At 37.9% G+C, this 25734-nt stretch overlaps 1 protein-coding gene across 2 annotated transcripts in view; it reads right to left on the bottom strand.

Annotated features, from left to right (window-relative positions):
* The window catches only part of slc26a11 (solute carrier family 26 member 11), a 131662-nt gene that overhangs the window by 79938 nt on the left and 25990 nt on the right, over window positions 1-25734 (bottom strand). For both annotated transcript variants that reach the window (XM_028819300.2, XM_028819302.2), the window contains exons 5-7: window positions 11406-11485; window positions 9628-9770; window positions 4049-4224 (exon numbers count right to left, since the gene is read on the bottom strand). In XM_028819300.2, the coding sequence (XP_028675133.1) occupies window positions 4049-4224; window positions 9628-9770; window positions 11406-11485 (399 nt within the window). The remainder of the gene's footprint in view (window positions 1-4048; window positions 4225-9627; window positions 9771-11405; window positions 11486-25734) is intronic.

The following is a 25734-nucleotide window of genomic DNA, read 5'->3' as shown; positions in this document are numbered from 1 at the left end:
AGGTAACGCTGGACTATGGACTATGAATCCTAAGAAATGTTTCTTTGGATTGCGCAAGGCCAAGTATTTAGGCTACCTGTTGGGTGGTGGTACAGTCAAACCACAGTGTTCCAAAATACATGCCATATTGAAGTGGCCCCATCCGAAAACCAAGCAGCAGGTCAAAGCCTTTCTTGGTTTGGCCGTGTACTACCATCAGTTTGTACCCCAGTTCTCATACATAGATAGATAGATAGATAGATAGATAGATAGATAGATAGATAGATAGATAGATAGATAGATAGATAGATAGATAGATAGATAGATAGATAGATAGATAGATAGATAGATAGATAGATAGATAGATAGATAGATAGATAGATAGATAGATAGATAGATAGATAGATAGATACTTTATTAATCCCGATGGGAAATTCACAAGCGGCACCCTTGGCAGATTTAACAAAGAAACGGGCCCCTAACAATGTGATATGGGATGGTAAAACAGACGCTGCATTTCGTGAGCTAAAACAGACCCTTATGTCGGCATCTGTTCTAATGGCTTCTAACTTTTCTCTGCCTTTTATCCTCCAGACAGACGCTTTGGACACAGGACTTGGTGTCGTGCTGAGCCAAAGTGTCAATGGTATGGAACACCCTACCATGTTCCTGAGCTGGAAGCTACTGGACCGGAAAACCAGGTATGTAGTGGTGAAAGGAGAAGCCTTGAAGATCAAATGGGTGGTAACAAAAATGAGGTAGTGCCTTTTAGGCTATGAGTTTGCCCTGGTCACTGATCATGCTGTTCTGCAGTGTGGATGGCAGTGCACAGGGAGACTTACCTGCATGTCACTTGGTTTTTAGATCTCCAGCCTTATAAGTTTTCTGTCCTTTATTGTCAAGGTTCTCTCCAGGCCAACACCAATTCTCTTTTTCAGGTTCATGACCTCTCGGTTCAGGCCACCTGACCTAAAGATTCTGGGCTTGTCAATGTCACACACATGGGCATGGGGGACAGTTTACAGGTTCAAATAGTAAAACCAGGGATTGGTATTCTCACTTGATTCTCCATCCTCTTGTTCCTCTGCAGTTCAGCCAAAGACTCTGACTCTCGATCAAATCACCAGCGGTCCACCCACTGCTGACAGCACTTCCAGCAACCTCAGATGCTGATGACGACGGCATTTCCAGTATCCAGAATCCATCTTATTGCCACATCAGTTCCTATTCTGGCCACCCTGACCCCACCTCTTCCTTTTTTCCACGATATTTAAGACCAGTATACAACCAGTAAGTCAGTTCATTTGTGAACTCTTCAGTATACAGTGTAGCTATACCCAAACTTTTTTCTGTCTGCTGCCTAGTAAGATTAACTGCCATTGATCTTGCTTCGGTTCACTCATACTTAAAAATTATTTTTTACTATGTGCAGAAATCTGAAGATACTTTGTCATTTCTTTCTGAAGTCAGACATAATATCTTTATCATGGAAAATGCTTTGCTTTTCACACTAACCCTAACATTTAGGTAGTTTTCTATGCAGTTAGTCAAACATACTCTCTACTGTGCATCTATAAATATTAGTGAGGAATCAGATGACAAGTTCACTTTCCTCAGCCATCATGATCACACTAACTCTCCTGAAGTCCACAATCAGTTCCTGTGCTTTGCAGATTTTAAGGAAGTGATTGTTGTTTCTGCATCATACAGCAACATGTTTGATCTTCTTCCTCTAGACTGTGTCGTCATGGCTGGATATCAGATCCACTAAAATTATATCAAAGAGTAACCTGATGACAGTGTTTGTGTCACACTTGGCAACACTATTACATGCTAATAGGGAAAACAGAAATTGGATGAGCAAAATTGCTTTGGTGTGCTCACGTGTTCAAAATGACTCTTATGTCCATTCCATTCACAATCTTAACAGTTTGGGCTCAACCAGTTAGGAAAACCTGGATGTAGTTAAAAAGGAGAATTGTTTAGCACAAGAGTCCTGATGTTTGCTACTAGCTTCAGGGGGAGAACGGTGTTAAATATGGAATTAAATCCAATAAACAACATTCTCATGTTTGTATTCTTTTTTTGTTTTCTTGTAAACTGGAACTGGCCATAACAGTGAATATTACTGGAAATTAATTGGAAATTCTATTGGCGACAGCTTCACCCTTAAAAATCATATGGGATCTGCTAACAATCATCTATTTGTATCTTATAAATAGTTCATCAATTTATACAGTACATACTGTATATAAAACATAATATGCCATTAAGACATTTATCAGTGTCTTAATTCATTATACTTCTCTTAGCATGCAGGAAACTGACATATTTATTACATTCCCAATTCCAAAAAAGTTTTGACAGTATGCAAAAAGCTAATATAACCAAAATGGAGTGATTTTATAAATTCTATTCACCATGTGCCATGTTGAAAACACTACTGCAACAACACATTATTTGACGTTTCAATTTAATGAAATGTTAACTGTTTTCTTTAATCATATATATTATTGTCAAATTTGAAGGCTACAACACACTCCAAATTAGTTTTCACAGTTGAGTGTTTTACAATGTGTAATATCGCCATTTCGTTTAATAACACTTATCATTCATTTGGGGACTGAAGACACAATTTAATTAAGTTTAGCAACTGGAATTTTCTCATATTCGTCCATGTGAGATGTATGCTTTCTGTTTCTTTTATTACAGATTGGTTTTTAAGACAGTAGCATCTGTGAGATCAGAGATCACCCACATTCAAAAGTGTATAACATCACCATTTCTTTTAATAACGCTTATCAAGCTTTTGGTCACGGAAGACACAATTTTGTTAAGTTTAGCAAATAGAATTTTCTAACACTCATCCAGGTCATCGGCATTGTTTGGGGCCTTTATTGCCATATAATGTGCCACATATTCTGAGGGACAGGTCAGGACTTGTAATCCGATGAGAATGTGGTTTAGCGTTGCCCTGCCGAAAAATGCACAGATATCCCCCCCCAAAAAAAGACTACGTTTGGTTGGCAGCACATGTTGCTTCAAAATTTGTACACATCTTTCTGCATAAATGGTGCCATCACAGATGCACAAGTTACCCATGCCTGGGGCACTGATGAACCCACATATCATGACATATGCTGGCTTTTAGACCTGATGCTGATAACAGCTTGATGGTCCTTTTCTTTGGCTCAGAGAACATGAAACTGTTTTTGCAGATGCTACTTGAAATGTAGACCAACTGGACTACAAAGTACGATTTCACTGTGCTACTTTTCATCTTAAATAAAACTGAGCCCAGAGATGTTGGTGGTGGTTCTGCACAGGGTTGATGTAGGCCTTCTGTTTTGCATAGTAAAGCCTTAACATGCACTTGTGGATGTAGCAGTAATTAGTGTTGACTGACAAAGGTTTACTGAACTGTTCCAGACCCCATGTCTTGATATCACTTACACACAGGCTTTTAAGAAAGTAATCTCTGTGAGATGGAAGATCACCTGCATTCAAAAGTGACTTTTGGCCTTTACATTCACGCACCAAGATTTGACCAAATTCCTTGAATCTTAATTACATTGTGCACTGTAGACTATGAAATGCCAGGACCTCTACCAATTTATATTTTGGTATCATTATTCTCAAAGTGCTGGATTATTTGCTAACACATCTGTAGGTAAATTGGCGAGGCTTGACCCATCCTTGCTCTTGAAGGACTAGGCCTTTTTGGAGGGTCTTTATTAAAACAATTACCTCACCTGTTTCACATCACCTTGTTATTTCAACTTGTCACATCTTTATTTGTGATAATCTTCCCCTCTCTCAACCTTTCTGAAACGTGTCACAGGCATCAATTTCAGAATAAACATATATCTGGTATGATATGGTAAAATATTTAAATACCTTGTCTTTATATTTTTTTTGTTTAAATACAAGTCAAAATAAATTTGGAAAGTGCTCACTTTTGTTTTACTAGCATTTTCTATACTGTCCTAACATTTTTTGGCTTTGGGTTGTAATGTACGAGTTCTAAGTTATTCAAGAGAAAAGGCTGTGTTTAAAATAAAATTCTTACCTCTGTTATGTCCTTAAAAGACAGTGTTTCATTTTCTGTCTTTTCAGAAAAAAATGGTGGTCTGAAAGGAGGGAGACCTTTAGCTGTTTTTCCTGTCAGCGTGAAGACATCAAGGTTGTGGTCAGTGAATACGAATGCAACAACAGCGGCAGATAAAACCACCACTGCATTTCGAGCTGTATAAAAATAAGAAAATGTCATTATATGTTTTTTAATGTTTATTAATATGCTACTAAGATTGGCAAAATAGCTATGTAAATAGAATTTGTAAAATTCTATTATTTTTGGTCACGTGTCTATTTTTTCCACTGAAAACTGTTTCTCTTAAACTTTTTTTATTAAATGCATATTATTCTTCAATCACAAAGAAACAAATGTATATGTCACATTCTTTTTTCCAATGACTCAGAAATCAGATGCCATTTAAAATTCTTTATAATAAATAAAATATGTACAGTGGAACCTCGGTTCACAAACGTCTCGGCACATGTACAAATTGGCAAACTTTTTAGTCGTAAACTGAACTTTTGCCTCGGTTCACGACCACACACTTGGTATACGAACAAGCAGGCAGCGTGAGAGAGGGAGCCGCGCACACACACAGGCAGCGCGAGAGAGAGAGAGAGACAGACGTACACACACAGGCAGCGCGAGAGAGAGGGGTTGGACGCATAAGGTAGGAAGGCAGTTAAAGAATGAACTGGGCTTGATTTTGTTTTCACTTCTGTTTACAGCAATCGGTTCATAGCGTGCATTGTTGCAATGTTACTTTTCTTGGTGGTTTATTAAATTATGGATTTTTTTCAAATGTTCATTTTTTTCCCTGTGCTTAAAACTCATTAAAAAAAAGTGTTTTTAGCCAGCGGTTGGTAGTGCTATAGCGCGAACTATTGCAGTGTTAGTTTTCTCTGTTGTTCAAGGTTTTCTCAGTGTTATTCAATGTTTTTACATTTAGCTTACTATTACGCTGTGCATTCTATGGTTTAATTAACTATAGGCTATTTGTGCTTAAAAACTTCAAAAAAATATATATTTACATACAGTTCGTATGGTCTGGAACGGATTAATTGTATTTACATACAATTCTATGGGGGGAAATTGCTTCGGTTCACGACCAAATCAGTTTACGACCAGAGTTTTGGAACGAATTATGGTCGTGAACCGAGGTTCCACTGTATGTGTATATACATTAGTGGGAAAAGCCTATTAGATAACTTTTTAAATATCCTTTTGATTTTTTGCTTTATCCAAGACAGCAGACCGGTAACCACATCTTTTATTATTAAAATGATGCTATAGTTGTTCTTTTAATTCATCAATGAAAATATAGTTTGTCAATTAAGTGAACTTTTCAGTGATGCAACTAATTTTTTTGGCTATTGTCTACTTTTTCCCCAGCAAACAATTAAGAATATTCAACATAATGTAGCCATTCAGGGTCTTCACAAATACTACAAAACTTTAACTAAAAAGAGCATGAATACCATCTGTTACATACAGCATAATTCAAAACAATGACCAGTCTGTTCACCATGCTATATTAAACAGGTACACCCAAATCAACACAGCACACTATCATGGTTTACATTCATTGAACTTTACATTATATTATAGCCAAAGTAACAGCTCCATGCTTGGGTATACTTTGTTGAAGCAGCAGTTCCCAAACTAGGCAAAATTAATATAAAAATAATTATTCTCTATGTATATCATTAAATGTTTAAAATAGGAAAAAACTCTAACTTTCAAACAAATCTCTCTATTATAATAAAAAAATCTTGGGGAGACAAGACTTTTTATCCGGCGACGAGACGTGAACTTTTGAAGAGAGACACTTTCACTTCCCGCGAGATGAGACTTTGTACCAAGAGCTTTAACCACGCTCAGGGCTGGAAATAAAAGACAAAGAGTAGATGACAAAGTAGAACTTCATAAAGAATTCAAAAATGTTGGCGCGATACACATGCCGAGCAGGTCAGACATAATGGAAGTATGAAAATTTTAAAGTCTCAAAAAAATGATAGTAAAGATCACATTAGTGCAAACAAACGGAAACTATTACTCAGTGTAATAACGGAACAGCGAAAAGAGATCGAACTTTAATTCCGAGACTTGTAGATCATCTAATTTGTGTTGCCATCAGGGAAAAGTAGTGTTTCTTCCCAATGAAGAGGCGTAGCCGCGAGAATTAAAAGATCGGTTGTTTAGTGAAAGTGAAATCCCACAAGAGAAAATTTCAAGCCCTGCGAGGCAAGACTTTATGCAAAGAGATATGGAAATGTCTTGCCCACATCTAAAGCATTTACAACCACACATGGTTCAATCATTTCTCATTTGTGTGAATGCTATTGTCAGACACAGTTCATGTACATCGAAAGAAACGATATTCACTCACGGGCAGTTATATGTTGCATTGTCATGATGTAATTCCAAACACGGAATCAAAATTCAATATTGGCGAAAGGGTAAAAGTGAAAAGAGAGATTGAATATATGGACATAGGTGATATGACAGAAGTATGTAGATATTGTTTGGCTTTAAACTTTAAGATGGAGACTTGTAGATCATCTAATTCAAGTTGCCATCAGGGAAAAGTAGTGTTTCTTCCCAATGAAGAGGCCTATCCGCGAGAATTAAAAGTTTTGTTGTTTGCATTATGGCAGGGACGCAAAGTTGCTGACGCTTAGCACAAGTAGAGGGGTTGGTGAGCAAAGTGAGCAGGGGGCAAAGCCCCCTAGTAATAGTTAAAGATTAAGATCTGCCCTTCATTCTAACTGTTCAATCAAGGACATCATATGTGCAGACAATGCAATTTATAGCAAAACCGGATTCTTTATGTGTAATGAAAGAATACAATTTAAGTATTTTTAAAATTGGGTTGGTAGTGGACACCAGATACACCAGCATAACAATATTAATATATTGCGAGAAGTAAAAGATTTGTTATTTGGTGAAAGTGAAATCCACAAACACTACAGGCAAAATATCTGAAACTACAATAATCTGGTCATGTTTGCATCATTCAATGCCACGATTCAGGACCATACACTATGAGAATCTGTGGTCCCGCAACAATTAAAGCTACTATAAGTTTAATTTCAAAGAAACCACAATTTGGTCGGTTTATATTTATGAGCACGAAGAAGTGATGCAACATAGAATCGAAAGAGTTAAACGATCGGACATATTAGAAATTCTACAGCCAATAATGAATATAAATCTGAAATTTATCTGAAAAACACGGACAAAGAAGTTTTCTTGGATTTCTATATGAATCCAAAAGATTACACTTGCATATATAATAAACCAACATGTGAAGAAATGTCAGTGATAATAGTTTCAAAAGATGGAGATATCAAAGACAGAGCTGATATTTGTGTTTATCCAAAAGCAAAGCATGATTCATCGTAAGCTGCAGATCCAGAAAATGACTAGTGCGTAGTGCCCGCATGGGGGCTGGCAAGCAAAGCGAAGCGAGTTGTGGTGTGGGAAACTTTATCAGTAAGGGTTTCACACAATAAAAACTTTATTTCATTGGAATTTGTGTCTGAGTCTGTGTGTTGGGGGTTTGGGGAGCTGCACTGCCCCCCTAGCAGTGTTAATTTTGACAACAGATTTTGATTTAGTTTTAGTCTTCTGACTAACAATACTAACAATATTAGAAGCACCAGTCTTACTGGGTTCTTTATGTAAGACAGCATCACAGGTTTGTTGAAAATATTTTAAAAAGTTGGAATTAGTGTACGCCATCCTTATTTGACATGTTCATAGAAATTTAATGATATCATGATGCAGAAATACATAATAAACACTGTTGAGATTTAGGTTAAAGATTCCTTGTTATTGGTTTTAGAACTATTAAAAGCAGATGCTTGACATCTTTTTTAAGCGACTTAGACAGGCACTATTACATCACAGGCCACTGCCTCTATTTGTAATGTGACCTGCTTGTTTTTCAATTGCCTTGTTTTCTATGGACCAAGGACGCTGTGTGTTTGAGAGAACTGAGTAAACATGCTTTTGTTCTGGGACATGGTGGCTCTGCTGGGCCTTCTGGCTGACTAAAGACTAAACATGATTCTGAAAAGCCTTCAAGGTCCTTAAAACTTAAAGAAAACTAAGCAAGCTTGCACGCTAGCGCATAAAATTTTAAACATATAAACATTTTTAAATTGCATTTAATTATATATATAGTAAGGCTTATAAATATTCAAGATGGATCAAGTTAAAAGCAAGCTGCAATACTGGCTAGTTTGAGGTATACAGGAGTTTAAGAGTTGATTATCAAAAGAGCCACCTGCATTAATCTCCAGCGGCATAGCCCTATGCTGGCAAGTCAGACAATATGCAGCTGCACTCTGCTTTCTAATGACACAGCAGCCTGTGCTCACAGGCTGTCATATTGGCATGTATATATACCTTCTAATTGGCATTCTAGATAAATTCATATGTCAATGCTTCATCATGAATCAGTGTCTTAATTAATACAATATTTTAATTAATCCTACCTAAGCAACTCTTTCTTGCATATCACTGACCCTTAACATTAGAATCCCTAAAGCCTATGAAAAAAGTTGTAATCCCGGGCCACCTTAAATTCCTTTGCAACTCTCCAGTAGCGCCTTTTGTTTTGCAAACATGTCAATCAGCACAACCAGCAAGCAGACTGCTATCCTATCCTCCACTGCCACAGCTCAACTTGGACAAAAAGTTCTCCCAGGAAATGCAAGGCAAGAAATGTTCAACACATACCTAAAACAGAAACTTTTTTGTTATAGTACTAATATTAGTAAAAAAAGTTTCTGTATTAGCTATGTGTTTAACATTTCTTGCCTTGCATTTCCTGTCATCCTACATTTACCCAGATAGTTGTAGACACGGAACACATATGACATGCATGTGTTCCAAATAACGACATATTATTTACCCTATACAACTCCAGGCACCTCACACCCAGATAAACAGACTTGAGCTGGGAGAACTTTTTGTCCGAGTTGAGCTGCGGCAGTGGGGGGATGGGATAGCAGTCTGCTTGCTGCTTGTGCTGACTGACACATTTGCAAAACAAAAGAAGCTAATGGAGAGCTGCGAAAGAATTAAAGGTGGCTCAGGATTACAACTTTCTTCGTGGGCTTCAGGGATTCTAGTGGTAAGGCAAAGCAAAACATATTATACCAGCTGGCTTTGAGCAATATAAGAATTTAAGGGTTAATTAATAAATGCTTTAGCACTGTGCCTGTCTACTTCCAGCTCCAGCAGCTTAGCCCTTATCAGTAAAGCTGTTTGTTGTGCTTACCAGCACAGCTGCATATGATTTTAGTCCTAAGGGATGCTGGTGCAACAAGCAATTATTAATTGAACAGTTCAATTTTGCCTATGTGGGTCATCCTGGATCCAACTTAATGATTAGGACTGATCAATTAAAAGACCACCAATATTTATTAACTTATGATTATTAATGTGAGAATGTGAGGAATGTAAAACATGATCAGGTAATGGTCATCTCATCTTGGAGATAAAACACAAAAGGTTTTCTTGTCAGCTAGTTAAAAATATAAACGTTGCATGTTAAAACCAACCTGTTGCAAAGAACCAAATGATAGTACAACATGACTTGACCAAAAATGAAGTGTTTGGTTCAGTAGATTTCATATGACCTTTCATGAACTTCAAGCACAATAAAATAACAATACAGATGAGTCCGAGTGTTACATCACCAACTCTGAAAAATAGATAAGAATAATGTTACATAGATGTAGGTTCTTTAACATCTAAAATGAGCAAATCAGCATTTTAAGTTACATAGTTCATAAAATCAAACCAGTTTGTAAAATTTTTAGATTTAAAAACTTTACTTGATTTCGGTTATGATTCTTATTTTCATTAAAGAAAGTGTCACAAGTTGTAATTCAGTGGACAATTGCAACAAAAGGGGTAATTATTCATTATTGAAAAACAGACATTGAAGTTTATTCTGTTGATAAGATTTTTAGTACAGTAGTTATTGTGCATACAAAATTAGTGTTTTACCTTAGCTGGTAAGATGAACAAAAACATCTTAAATTATGATTGTCACTTTAATAAAGCAACATCTTTACTAAGTTAAAAATGAACATACTGTTTGGCAGAAACACACTTGTTCAGTCATATATTGTACTTTTTCACATATTACACAATATTTCAAAACAGCATATCCATATTATGTTAAGAAGCAAAAAAAGCAAAAAGCAAACCACTGTTGTGAGATTCAGCCATTTTATAAGGAGACTTAATGTTTGCTTTACTTTGCCACTTGTCTTTCTTGGCTGCAACCTTCAGAGCCAGGTACATGAATTAACCATGGCAATAACTGTTTATTAACATTGAATATTGATGCCCAGGAGTGAATTGCTGTCTTTACTATGTAGACAAGACAATAATAACTGAAAATAGTCAGACGATCGCTTTTACTCACTATACACAAGCTTCTTGCATTATTTTGGCAAAGATACTGCCTAATGTCACCGTATTGAAAGCACATGCATGTTTCGGTAACAAAAACTGAACAAACATCGTAGGCAGCCATACATCTTGGGTCGCAAGGCAGCTGGAGCTTATCCCAGCAAGCACAGGGCACAAGGCAGGAACAATGCCCGGACAGGGCACCAGTCAATTGGATGGTGAACAAACACAAACACACACACACACACACATAACTAGGGCCTTTAGCAATGCCAGTTCATGCAAGTTTAATCAAGTTGAAATTTAGTTAGTTTAGTTGAGATGTCTCAGCATAGGCAGAGTGGTAGCATTCCTACCTCAAACTCAACATTGAGTTTGTCAGTTCTCCCCACGTATTTATGGATTCACTGTTATTAATGAGGATCTCAAAAAAGTTCTCATTGTTTCTTATAATACCATATCCTCAGCAAGAGCGACCCATCATGCATTAAGAAAACAATGCTGGGCTTGTGATGCTTCAATCTGCTCTATTGCACACTGCTGTTTTCATTTTCTGAGTATTTTTTTTTAAAGCGTGTCAATTATTTTTATGTAAGCATACTGTTTTTTTATTTTTAATTTAACAGTTAAAAGATGGTCTCTACATTAGCAACCCTAGAAAATCCATGGACCTGGAAAATGTTGTTTGGTAATATTTTTTATGTAATCACCAATGTAAATTAAACATAATAATAATAAAAATGGGGAAAATATAGTTGAAACATTACATGAAAGTTTTAATTTTAAGTTCCCAATAGTACCGAACCCTATTAATGGATCTTTCAACCCTATAGTAATTTCTCTTTAACATGACATATTTTGGGTCACGTTTTTCCTCTTCTTACAAAACAAAACACAAGATGAAATGAAAACATACCTAGTTTCATGGATCCTCAGGAATGTGTAGTAAACTTGCAGCACAAACTGTTGAGGTATATTATGAAGACCCAAGATATTCTTTGGAGAAGAAAAAAAAAAAAAAAAATACAGTTACGAATATTCTCATAAATGTAGAAAAAAAATCTTGCATAATATATGAAGAATGGCAGAACAGCACTGTCTGCTGAACCAATAGTACCATATTTCTTTGAGGGCAATAAACGTTAGTAGGGAGTTAAAAAATAAATAAATAAATAAAAGCCATGTGTTAACGCGTGTTCATAAGGGGCAGCTGAAGAGCTCTAGTGACTAATCTGTGTGTTAATTTTTTTCTATCTGCAGACTGAATGATTGACGTCTAGACCACCTCTGACATCATTTCCTGTGTTCATCCACCAGGACCCACCTCTTTCTGCCAGGAGGACTGAAAGCTGAAAGCTCCTCCATCTTTGGCAGTTGTGTTTGAACTTGCGTCTGCAGCGGCAACTTCAAAATATGTATAGACTCTGAGGAAAATGGGTTCCATTGTGACTATTTCTCTTGTGCTATATATTTATTATGGAAGTTAATCTATTTGTAGATTTTAACGTCTGAATATGGGAAGTGGAATTTCAGGTGCTGAATACATTTTCTGTGCTTTTATATTCCTTCTTTGGGCTTACTATGATTTACTTATGAATACAAAAGTAAAGAAACTTAAAAGCCATTATTAATTCAAAGGTGAAGTCTCTGATAACAAAAGCCTAGTAAGCCTTGTAAGAGTGTAAATAAGAAGCTGTTACAAGGGATATACAATTTCTAAGCAGTCTGCCTTTCTTGATATGGAGGAGAATCCCTGTATTTCTTCACTAGTTATTATTATTATTTTTTTAAATTTTATTTATTAATTTTATTGTAATCATTCCATACAAATAGATCAATTTATAACAAAAAAAAAAAATTGAAGGCAAATCAAACCCCACACCTGAGAAGGAGAGCTTAGCCAAAGGAGAATTGCTTAGGGCTTTTTAATAAGGCAACAATAAACAAAAGAAAGGAAGAAATATATATAGGTAAATATAAAATGGAGAAAGAAAATAAATGTGGTAATAGTTATTTCTCTTATTCTAAAATAATATTGATTAGATCCTGCCAGGTTTTGAAAAAATTCTGTACAGATCCTCTAACTGAGAATTTGATTTTTTCCAATTTCAAATAATATAAAACATCGGTATCCCACTGACTTATCAGAGGAGAGTTAGGATTCTTCCAATTTAACAAAATAAGTCTGCGTGCCAAAAGTGTAGTGAATGCAATCACCGTTTGCTTGTCCTTCTCCACTTCAAGTCCGTCTGGAAGAACACCGAACACAGCTGTTAATGGGTTAGGAGGGATTGTGACCCCAAGACTGTCTGAAAGGCACTTAAAAATTTTGGCCCAAAATGATGTTAGTTTGGTGCAGGCCCAAAACATGTGACCCACTGAGGCAGGAGCTTGGTTGAAGCGTTCGCAGGTTGGATCTTGCCCTGGAAATATTTTGGACAGTTTTAAGCGAGACAGATGAGCTCGATATATAATTTTCAGTTGAATAATTCTATGCTTTGCGCATATGGAGCTCGAGTGAATTCTCTGCTTTGCTACCTTCCACTCCTTTTCTGATATATTGATTAAGAGATCTTCTTCCCAATGTCCTCTTGTGTCTTTGAAAGGTAGGGACTCTAATAAGACTTTATATAATGCGGAAATGGTGTTTAATTCCTCGAAATTGAGCAGTATTTTTTCCAGCATGGTGGAGGGTACGAGGTGAGGAAAATCGGGCAGTTTCTGTTTAACAAAATTTCTAATTTGAAGATAGTGAAAGAAATGTGTAGCTGGGAGGTTGAATATGGAACGTAATTGTTCAAAAGATGCAAATATGTTTTCTGTATAAAGATCTCTGAGCATTTTAATCCCTAAACTTTTCCAGGTATTAAAAACTGTATATGTTTGCGAAGGTTGAAAGACGTGGCTCTCTTGCAGAGGTGCCGCGGATAAAAGATTTTCCATCTTAAAATGCTTTCTAAGTTGGTTCCATATTCTGAGTGAGTAAAGCACAATAGGGTTATTAGTATATTTGTGATAACTTGCATTTATTGGAGCGCAGAGCAGGGAGTATAAAGAAGTACTACAGGATTTTACTTCTATTGCGAGCCAAGCCTGTGTATGTTCATTTTTTTGTGTCCAGGTTTTTATGGCTTGTATGTTTGCTGCCCAGTAATAAAACTGAAAATTAGGTAAAGCCATGGCACCTTCTGCCGGAGGTCATTGTAGGGTCGCTCTTCGGATACGTGGGTGTTTTGAGTTCCAAATGAATGAGATTATTGTTGAATCTAATTGCTTAAAAAATGATTTATTCTTATATATTGGAATGTTTTGAAATAAAAAAAGAAGTTTAGAAAGGATATTCATCTTAACAATGTTAATTCTTCCGGCTAGAGTGAGATGAAGGGTTGACCATCTATACAAGTCTTGCTTAATTTTTTCCATACAGACGGCAAAATTTTGTTGATAAAGAGCTTTATGTTTACTTGTGATATTTACCGCTAGGTATTTAAACTGATCTGCTATGGTAAAAGGTAGGGTGTCCAATCTAATATTATATGCTTGTGAATTCAATGGAAAGAGTATACTTCTATTCAGATTAATTCTGAGACTGGATATCTTTTGAAATTCTGTTAGTGCTGTTAGAACTGCAGGCACAGTGTTTTCTGGGTCTGATATATATAAAACCATCTGCATATAGAGAAATTTTCTGTTTCAGTACTTCTCTGATAATCCCCTTTATCTGATAAGAATTTCGACAGTGAACCGCCAGTAGTTCAATGGCGATTGCAAACAGCAGTGGTGACAAGGGACATCCTTGTCTGGTACCATGTTCTAGCTTAAAGTAGTCTGAGCAAATGTTGTTAATACAAACTGAAGCTTCTGGATTGGTATACAGTAGTTTGATCCATGCACAAATATTCGGGCCAAACCCAAATTTCTCCAATGCAGTGAAAAGGTAGTTCCATTCAATCATATCAAATGCTTTTTCTGCATCTAATGATAGTAATATCTCTGGGGTGTTTGATTTTGCTGGTGAATATATAACATTAAACAAGCGTTGGAGATTGCAAGATAGGTGTCGGCCTTTAATAAATCCAGTTTGATCCTGTGATATTACCGAGGGCAGCACTTTCTCCATCCTTCTAGCTAGAATTTTTGAGAATATCTTATCATTATTCAGGTGTGAAATTGGTCTGTATGATGCACATTGTAACAAGTCCTTATTTTGTTTAGGAAAGACAGTGATTAATGCTTGACGAAATGTTTGAGATAGTATTTGGTTGTCTCTAGCTTCTGTAAATGTTGTCAATAAGAGGGGAGCTAGCTGAGTGGAGAATTTCTTATAAAATTCTATGGGGTAACCATCAGGGCCTGCTGATTTCCCGCTTTGAAGTGACTTTATAGCATCTAGTAATTCTGTTAGCGTCAGAGGTTTATCCAGTTCCTCAGCACTTAAAGCATCTATTTGTGGTGTCTGTAATGTATCCAGAAATGCATTAGATTGTGTGCTGTCTTCTTTGAACTCAGTAGAATATAAGGATTTATAATAATCTCTAAATGCGTGCATTATATTTTTATGGTCAATGATTTCTTCTCCATTCATGTTGGTGATTACTGGAATAGCATTGCGAACTTCTTGTTTTTGAATTTGTTAAGCTAAAAGCTTATTAGCTTTTTCTCCGTGTTCATAGTAATGACGTCTTGACTTATAAATAAGTTGTTCAGTTTCTTTAGTTGCTAAGATGTTAAGTTCTGTATGCAGCGCCTTCCTGTTCCTGTGAAGAGCTTCACTTGGACGCCTAGCTTGTTCTTCATCTATTCTAGTAATTTTGCTTCTTAGCTCTGACACTTTCTTGGTTTCTAATTTATTTCTGTGGGAAAGATATGAAATAATCTGTCCTCTTAAGAAGGCCTTTAGAGTTTCCCAGAGTGTTCCTGCAGAAACCTCTGTGGGCGTGTTTGTCTCTAGGAAGAAGCTGATTTGTTTGGATATAAATTCCGTGCAGTTCTCGTCTGCCAATAGAAGAGGGTTAAGACGCCATCTGCGAGGTGAGTGTGAGGGGCTTAATGATTTTAGCTCCAAGACTAGAGGGGCATGGTCGGAGATAACAATTGTGCCGTATTTGCACAATTTAATCGTAGGCAGGAAATTATTATCTATAAAAAAAAATAATCAATTTTTGAGTAGCTATAATGCACTGGTGAGTAGAACGAATATGTTCTTGAGTTTGGGTTAAGAAACCTCCAGGGGTCTGATAAGTTGTGGTCATTTAAAAACTGCAATTGTCTTTGCAGTGTTAGGTGTCGTCCCCCCTGTCACAGAAGTCCTATCTAAGAGTGGATTTAAAACACAATTAAAGTCCCCAGCCATTATAATTTTATGAGTGTTCACATTGGGAATGGATGCAAATAGATTTTGCATGAATTCCTTATCATCGGCATTGGGTGCATAAACATTTATCAAAATTATTTAACTGTTAAATAAGTTGCCCATGACCATCACATATCTCCCTTCAGGATCCGATACTACATCTGATGCTACAAATGGAAATGTTCTGTGTATGAGAATTCCCACCCCTCTAGTTTTCTTTATGAAGCTAGAATGGAACATTTGGCCAGTCCAGTCTTTTTGTAGTCTGAACCGATCCTTGCTTAGTAAGTGGGTCTCCTGTAAAAATACTATTTTAGTGTTTAAGCCTGTTAGGTGAGAGCATACTTTCTTTCTCTTTAATTCGTGATTCAGGCCTTTAACATTCCAGCTCACAAAGTTAACTGTCCTATCATGGAGACATTGATTCTGAGTTTTTAATGTCATTTTATAGTCTTAACTGGTAGTGAGGCAGTTTTAATCTTAATTTCAAAATTCCCCATTAGTTATTGCATTTTAGCCTATTGTTGCATTGATATTTATAGTTATAAGGATTAGAAGAATAGATTAGATATAGCCTGCTCTCCTTCTCTCCCCCCTTTATTCCCCCCCCCCCCCCCCCCCCATTTTGCCTCCCCACTTGAGGTTTGATCCCACTTCGCGATGTCCCGGTCCTTTGACAAACAAAGAGACAGAGCACGTTCAAAACAAAACAAACCCCACCCCTTTCAGTACATGTGCCTTCCCTGTTTATTTATATATCTAGTGACTTCTCTGCCTGTCTGTCTCTCTATTACGCAGTGCTCTGTCTGTCTGTGTGTTATGGATCTTAAAAAAAATAAGTTATAAGGACAGTTAAAAATAAGTTATAAGGACAGTTGTTCATGTTAATTGCAGTCTCAATTGTTAAAAAATATTTTAAAAGGAGCATCCCACATGAAAATACAACGATCTCATTAACCCTTTAACCGCCAACTCCCTAAATATTCCCCAAGCCAGGCGAAATCTGAACAATTTTTGTTTTTTTACTTTTTTACATTTTTTTTACATTTTTTACATTTATTCAAGCAGTATTGACCACTAAATGTTGTGCAAGTTGCCAGTGTATACACGAAATCTATAAATGTAACCTGAATTCTCAGCTAAGCAAAACATCTTGATACCAAACCGTGCCCTTTTCAATGGTAGATACTGTCGAAACTGTAAGCGGCCCTTCCACGACAATAAACTTTCATCAACTGCAACTGACGGTCCTGGCATGTAGGGCAACTGAAATGCTTCAAATAAATGATCAATCAAAGGACGTAGCTTGAACAAGTGGTCGCGGTTTGGATCTTTCTTATCTGGCTCATTTCTGTTGTCATTCAAATGAAAGAATTTCAGCAGCAAAGAGAATCGGTTACGTGTCATGACAGCTGCAAAAATAGGTGTTGCATACATAGGATCTGTAGACCAGTACATCTCAATATCTGGTTTTCTGATTATTCCCATCAACATCAAAATCCCAATGAATTTTTTCATTTCGTTTTCATCAGTGTCAAACCAAGCACGAACACGGGAATGTGGAGGTAAATTGGGATTTTTCTCAATAAACTGTGCTGCATACAGATTTGTCTGATGAACAAAATGTCTAATCAAATCAGGTGACACAAACAGCTCATAAAACTGCTCAGCAGTGTAATTGTTTACATCAACAATAAAGCCACACGTTCCCTCAAACGAATGCAGAAAAGGTAGTTCACCACGGGCAGCAGCCCAGCTGAGATGCTGGGGATACACCCACTCAGCGCCGTCATCCGATGCGTCTTCATTCACAATATCATGCAGCGCACGTTGCTGCTCATCACTGTCACTAAAATCTTCTTCAGAACTGCTACAATCATGATCAGAACTGTCCAAAATCGCCTGCAAAGCCTCACTTGAAGTCAGTTTACGTTTCACCATATTCACAGCTGTTACATGCGAATCACGTCACATGACCGGCCAAAACAACCACAGACTTGTCGAAATACAACGTAGTAATAATACCCACGCCAAACCGTCAGTTATACTACTTGCCAGGCATTCATATAACCACAGGCAAATGTGCCGGATAATTCCGGCAGTATGGCGTTAGCATTAAAACAGCGGTGCCGGATATATCCGGCAGAGGGCGGTGAAGGGGTTAACTGACAGTGCATACCAATTTATAAATTTTATGTCCGTTTGAGGTTAAAAAAAAAAAAAGAAGAAAAAAAAAGTAACACTTTATCCCCAGCGGGGAATCGAACTCAGGTCTGTGAGGCACGGCAGAGCTGCTGCGTTCTGAGAAGCAAATCTTAGCGCGCTATGCCACGAAAACTGTTGTATCATCCTTGAACCTTTTGTGAAAATGTTTATTTGATCTTTGGAACTCAGGCTTTACACATTCTATAGTTTATGCCTACATTTTGTAACATTTATTACTAAAATTTGAAAAAGTTTCTGATTTAACAATGTGTTTACATAGATTACTGTAGAAACGGAACACACATGAAATGCGTGTGTTCCAAATAACGATCTATTATTTCCACTCTAAAACTCCACTTTACTCCCATATAATCAATCAAGGCATGAGCCGGGAGAAGTTCGTGCACGTTCTAAGTCGGTGGGGGGATGGAATAGCTGGCTGCTGGCAGCATGTCTTTATCAGCACATTTAGAGGACAAAAGACGCTGGCGGAGAGGTGTGAACAGATTTAAGTTGGGCTGGATCTACGAGTTTTTTTGTAGGCTCTGGTAATTCTAGTGTTAATAAGGATTTGAGTTTTATATAAGTGAAACCCACACATCTTTTCAAAGGTGTAAGCATTCCAAGCTATATGAATAAAATTGTAAGCTATTTGGATGTATGTTTGTTTGCCAATCATGCAAAAATGGCTCTACTGACTTTCACAAATCTGTATGCGTGTGGTGCCCAGGCTGTCCCTGAGACTCATTGTATCAAATCCTCTGGGACAAAACTTGGAAACAATGAGGTATGACTTAAGAACATTTAAGTTAGGAGGAATTCCCTAATGCGGTCCAGTCGGTCTTAGGCCTTGGAACCCCTGCAGATGTTGATTTTTTTCTCCAGCTTATCTTACGGTTTTTTTTTTGTTTTTTTTCTGTCCTCCCAGCCACCTTACCTTATCATTATACCCATCTTTATAGACATTGAATACGATATTATATTTAATGGACTCTACTTTCTACTAATTATATTTCTATTATGTAAACCCATATTGATATTTTTTACTCATTTTTATTCATGTCATGTCATTTTCTAACCCACTTAAAGCAGATCAGGGGGTCCAGAGCCTATCCCAGCTAGAATAGGGTGCAGGGCAGGAACAAATCCTACCTAATTGAGGACTTTGAGCTACATCCTGTGTATGAAAATGTACTATATAAATAAATGTTGTTGTCATTGGTCCAATTTAAAACATACTCTATATATCGTGGAGAAAGCCAAAAACCAATGCTGCCGCAGAGGTGACAACTCCTATCTGCACTGGGGCTGATGACTTCAGCATGAACAAGATTTTTGTGATCAAAGTGCAGTACAAGCAAAGACCTTCAGTACATACAGCATTTTTTTAGTCAACTAAGCTAGATGATAATTTTTTTTGTCTCACTAGATATCAGTTTTTATTTAAGAGTATGCCTTATTCTCTCATTGTGGATTGTGTTTAACCATGCTGAATTTCCAAAAGACAGTCCCCCCCCCCCCTTTTATTTGCAGCTAGTCTCACCCTAAATCTGTAATGCTGAATTTCAGTGCACAACATCTCAAAAAACATTTTCTTTATGCTAAAACAATGAGCAAAATAACAGCCCTCAAAATATTATACATATACTGTATAATACAGTACATCTTTTCAATGTTTTTAAATATTTCTAATTCCCCATTTACTGAAGAGAGTTAAATGGGTTTGAGAATGTTATAATATTTAATAGATGAAGATATTTAAGTTAATCTATTTTAATTATTCACCTGTAAAAAATGCACAAAACAATTCATATGTTGTAGTAAAACTTACATTTTTTTGGCACTGTTCTGCTATTCATGACAAATGGTATTATGTATCACCACTTTTTCAATGCAAAACTCAATTTCCAGGGACTATGAAATAAAAGATTGGTATACCCTATCACTTTATAAGAAAAATCTCTAAATATACTGAAGTGGTCCAAATAATGTAAATAAACATTGCTCATATATTCCATTTCAAAAAACCCTACATAAACTCAATTAAAACTGGCTAACAATGCACAATTGAAAACACTGGCCTATGTGCAATTTTATTCTTGCACTTAACCCTTTAACCGCCAACGCCCTAAATATTCCCCACGCCAGGCGAAATCTGAACAATTTTCGTTTTTTTACTTTTTTACATTTTTTTTACATTTTTTACACTTATTCAAGCAGTATTGACCACTAAATGTTGTGCAAGTTCTAGAAATGGGCAAACACATAATAAAACACAAAATGTACCTTTTCTCAGGCTTGCACAACAATAAACTTTCATCAAGTGTAACTGACAGTCCTGGCATGTAGGGCAACTGAAATGCTTCAAATAAATGGTCAATCAAAGGACGTAGCGGTCGCGGTTTGGATCTTTCTTATCTGGCTCATTTCTGTTGTCATTCAAATGAAAGAATTTCAGCAGCAAAGAGAATCGGTTACGTGTCATGATAGCTGCAAAAATAGGTGTTGCATACATAGGATCTGTAGACCAGTACATCTCAATATCTGGTTTTCTGATTATTCCCATCAACATCAAAATCCCAATGAATTTTTTCATTTCGCTTTCATCAGTTACAAACCAAGCACGAACACGGGAATGTGGAGGTAAATTGGGATTTTTCTCAATAAACTATGCTGCATACAGATTTGTCTGATGAGCAAAATGTCTGATCAAATCAGGTGACACAAGCAGCTCATAAAACTGCTCAGCAGTGTAATTGTTTACAACAACAGTAAAGCCACACGTTGCCTCAAACGGATGCAGAAAAGGTAGTTCACCTCGGGCAGCAGTCCAGTTGAGATGCTGGGGATACACCCACTCATCGCCGTCATCCGATGCGCCGTCATTCACAGTATCATGCAGCGCACATTGCTGATCATCATTGTCGCTAAAATCTTCTTCAGAACTGCTACAATCATGATCAGAATTATTGTCCAAAATCGCCTGCAAAACCTCACTTGAAGTCAGTTTACGTTTCGCCATATTCACAGCTTTCACTTTCGAATCACATCACATGATCGGCCAATACAAGCGCAGAGTTGTCGAAATACAACGTAGTAATAATACCCACGCCAAACTGTCAGTTGTACTACGCGCCAGGCATTCACATAACCACAGGCAAATGTGCCGGATAATTCCGGCAGTAAGGCGTGAGCATTAAAGCTACGATGCCGGATATATCCGGCAGAGGGCGGTTAAGGGGTTAATAATATGAAGAATCCTTTCTGATATTGTTTGGGTGAAAGCACAAAGTATTCAAGGCAAATGAACTGTGAAATTATGTAGATAATATATTATACAAACCGATCAAAATGGAATAATGGATTTAGGCTAAGCATTTATTTAATAATAGAATTTCTTTAAAAATATGACTGCAAACTGAGGAGTTAGATTCTGTATTTCATTATACTGCTGAATCACCACAAGCCATTCTATGAGCACACCATCTTAGAAAATTTAAATTAACTAGCCAACCCGCGGCGTACCATACGCCGCATAATCAGGCCGCTTTTTAAATGATTTTTAAGCACAGGGAAAAAATTAACATTTGAAAAATCCGGAGGAGAGGGGAAGGACGCCCATTACGCCCCATCCGTCATGCTAGTCTGCTGATTTCTCGTTTAGTAACCTGTGAGTAGTGATGGGCGGGGTGAAGCCTCGCGAAGCATCAACACGTTTGAAGCAATTGTGTCGGAAATCGTATCGAAGCTTCGAAGCATTTGACACTCACCTCTCTCGTGACACCTCCTGGCCATTTTCATTAATGTTACAGAAACTTATGATACACTTCAATGACGTGTGTTAAAAGTCGTATTGCTTTTATTTTTTCGTAGCTACAGACTGACAATGAAGAGAAGGGTTCGTCAGCAGCTTCTAGTGTCTGATGTCTAAAAAATATAAATATAACTAACGCCGACAGGCAAAATGCACTATACGATAGCAAGAGTTAAACAAAATAAGACGCCTCGCCTCATGCATTCCCGGCTCTTTCAATTAGTATTTACTTTTGCACTGTATCATTATAATCGCTCCTGTTATTAGTATTATAATTGACCTGATCTTTTCTTGAGATCACATTTAATAGCCTTAAATGTTTTCTTTGGTCTGTCTTAATTAAAACGGAGTAGACAGAAAATAAAGGTTTATCCCTGTACTTTGCCATGATATACGTAAGCACATTTGAGAAAGAAAATGTGAAATCCTTAAATCACAGATGTCATTATACGATCAAGTATTAAAATCTGCAGTGCTTCGAAAGCTCGACACAGTGTCGAAACCTTAGTATCGAGCGGCCCATCACTACCTGTGAGTCACGTAGAGCAGGGGTCGCCAACCCCCCGTCCGCGGCCCACTACCGGTCCGCAGCCGTCTGACAGCCGGGCCGCAAGAGAACTGCCGGCAGTGGCGACTTACTCAGACTTTTCAGAACGCTTGGCGGGCGGGGCTTTGCAGCGGTGCAGAGAAAGGAGAGAAACTGAGGTGAGAGACTATTACAACAAAGTATTTTTATGGTCCCGACAGTTTCCCCATATGACATGAGTCTATAGAAATCACGTTACTACGAAGTACATTCAACAGATGCTTTCATTATAACGAAGTGACCTTGAAATGCTTGAACGAATCATCCACAGAGCAGTTAGATCTGTGGTCGCAGCTCAGTTGTGCACGTTTGCACAACGATCCCCAAACAGAAACATTGTAAAAAAAATCTCTTTCTTCGAACTTTCCTCATACTGTTTTTTTTTTTTTTGTTTTTGCTGTCTGTGGTTTTCAGTGATTCCTTTTGCTTATTGCTTGTCAACATTTGAAAAACATCCATTGCAATTTAACTCATTGTCACCCTCCTAGAGAAACGGCAGACACGAAAAAAAGATTGCAGTGTTAATGTTTGTGATGTGCAATCTGTTGGATTGGCAAATGTAAAGCATATGTCTTTGTTATATGCAAAAAAAGAAGAAAAATCTCAGATTGCAAACGTATGCGAACTGCTTAATAACTTTAATAATAATAGAAATGTTATGTAAATTGTGTATAAAACTGCCCCCCCCCCCAACCAACCCCCCCGATCGGTCCGTGGAAAAATTTGCATCTAATAAAGTGGTCCTTGCTGTCAAAAAGGTTGGGGACCACTGACGTAGAGTTTTCATTGTTGTTTGTGATTCTGGCCGCTTTTCGCGTACTGAGTTGTTCCGGAGTCACAGTTGAGAAACAGTTTTTTAATGTCTTTTAAGCACCGGGGAAAAAATGAACATGTGGCCCGGTGCATTCTTTAACTGCCTTGTGGCGCTGTAGTAGTACGGCTGCTTTGCAGTAAGGAGACAGTGGAAGATTGTGGGTTCGCTTCCCGGTTCCTCCCTGTGTGGATAGCAAATTATCCGCGACAAACAAACTGTTTTACACACTGCAAACCAATCCGCGCCGCTTTTTCAATGTTTTTTAAGCAGAGGGAAAAAAATGAACATTTGGAAAATCCGTAACGCTGCTTTCAGTAAGTACAATGCACACGCGTTTAATTTGACAGCCACTTTTGCCAGCTGTCTTTTCTGGTTTGGGCCACTTTTGCAGTGTTACCTCTTGTGTATATTATATCTTGAAATCCTTGGAGTTGCTAATTAACTAACTAACACCCACCCACTCAGCTTGTGTGAAAAAAATGCGCCCGTTCTTTTATCATTTTGTTGCAGCCTATCAAAGACTTGCTGATCATGTTTTGTAGACTCAATATATATTGGCTTTTCACTCAGTGCGAGGGCGCGCATTCATCTCGGATTATTACATCCTGCTAGACTAATCTGCTACACGGCTGCGTTTGAAAAACCGACTTGTCCCGGATGAGTTTCACCGGCATTAATGATTAGGAATCTGGTTGGAACAAAACCATGCAGCCACAGGGGTTCACCAGGACCGAGTTGGGCAAACACTGCTGAACAGAGACGAAACCGCCTTAGCTGAGGAGTGGGGGCGGGCAAAGTAGTTGCAGCTATTGATTATTCAGTGTTGTTTGCCTGGGTGTCTGATCTGCTCAACAGGATTATAAATAAAAGGAAAACAATGTGAAGGCAATGTCACAGGTGATCCTGTGGTATAGCGGGTCCACAGCTCCCCTTCAAAAGCCCATTTTTAAATAAATAATCATCGCACTCACAGTGTAGCGAGGGGCGTGGAAGTGTGGCTGAAATAGTTTCAGGGTAGACTCGTGCTTCGGGCATTTCTCCCCTGTGCAGTGTGTGAGCGAGCGAGTAAGGAGAGAGAGAGAGAAAGCCGGTACGTTAAGAGTGAGCGAGAGCAGGCTTAAAGGCAATGTGTTCCTGTGGTATAGCGGGTCCATAGCTCACCTTCAAAAGGCCATTTTTAATCAGGCGACTGACAGTAGTGGAGTCAGGCACAGAGAAGGTCAGCTGCAGAGACAGCGTCTCGACTGTTGCAGGGCCTGAAGCAGGTGAGACGCTAATGAAAAAGAGGCACAGAGCTTATTGGTTTTTAGAGACTGTTTCCTTCATTGTGTTTTAACTTCAGTTTTAAAGGATTGCGCGGCTCTCTCTTGCGCTGCATGTGTGTGCCTCTGTCTCTCTGTGGCGCTGCCTCTGTGTGTGTGCGCGGCTCTCTCTCACGCTGCCTCTGTGTGTGTGCATGGCTCTCTCTCTCGTGTGTGTGTGTGTGTGTCTCTCTCTCTCGTTGCCTCTGTGTGTGTGCGCGTTTCTCTCTTGCGCTGCCTGTGTATGCCTCTGTCTCTGCCTCTGTGTGTGTGTGTCTCTATCTCTCTGGCGCTGCCTCTGTGTGAACCAAGATTCCACTGAGGTTGACTAATGAAAAGTCAACGTGGCTCAGAGCTGCAAGTGGACTGTGGCACAGACAAACAGAAATGACGGCATGTTTTTCGAGGCGTCGCATCCGAGTTGGTGGGCGTGACTGTGATTTTTTCGTCGTATCCAATGGTCTAAGAGTTGGTGGGCGTGGCTCCTTCCTGCGTGCGCCATTGGCGTCTTAATTGTCGGCGGTTTAGTGAATCCACGCCCCTTCCGGCGTGCTTTCCATGGTTGGCTACTTGCCTTCTGGCTTAGTGAATTATATATATAGATGATAGTTCAAAAACTAAATCTACTACACCAAGTTCCTACTACATGGTTGAAAAATTCCTCAGTGCATTATGAGTTTTCCATTAACCAAACTGTCATTCTTTGGAATACAGAACTCTAAATGATATTACAGTATCCTGTAATGCAGAAAATGCTACAGTTGTCATGCTTTAGCATTTGATAACACTAAACATAGTATTTCGATACATAGATTGAATGTCTTCAAAATTGGGTTCACATTTGAAACATATTGCATTTGTGCTCATTGCCACACAACATCTTCAACGGTAATGTACACATTTTACAGAAATTAATATTTGTTTAAACTATAAACTGCCTTTGGAGAGTATCTGTGATTAGATGGCTTTAAATGAGTGTTATGCTCAACCCCACTACACAGTAATGAAAATTAATTTGACTTTTACTTGATTTGCATTCAATTACCAACTGTTTTCAGTACATGCAAAAGTCTGATGCACTATCCATTCATTCCAGTCTGTAGTCTGATATGGAGTCCCTCAGAGCTCTATGCTGGTACCCCTATTTTTTTCTCTCTGCAATTTGCATGAAG

This window comes from Erpetoichthys calabaricus, chromosome 14 (assembly GCF_900747795.2).
Source record: "Erpetoichthys calabaricus chromosome 14, fErpCal1.3, whole genome shotgun sequence".
NCBI classification, from domain to species: domain Eukaryota; kingdom Metazoa; phylum Chordata; class Cladistia; order Polypteriformes; family Polypteridae; genus Erpetoichthys; species Erpetoichthys calabaricus.
The sequence above is the reverse complement of the archived record's forward strand: the minus strand, read 5'-3'. Positions and strand labels throughout refer to the sequence as shown.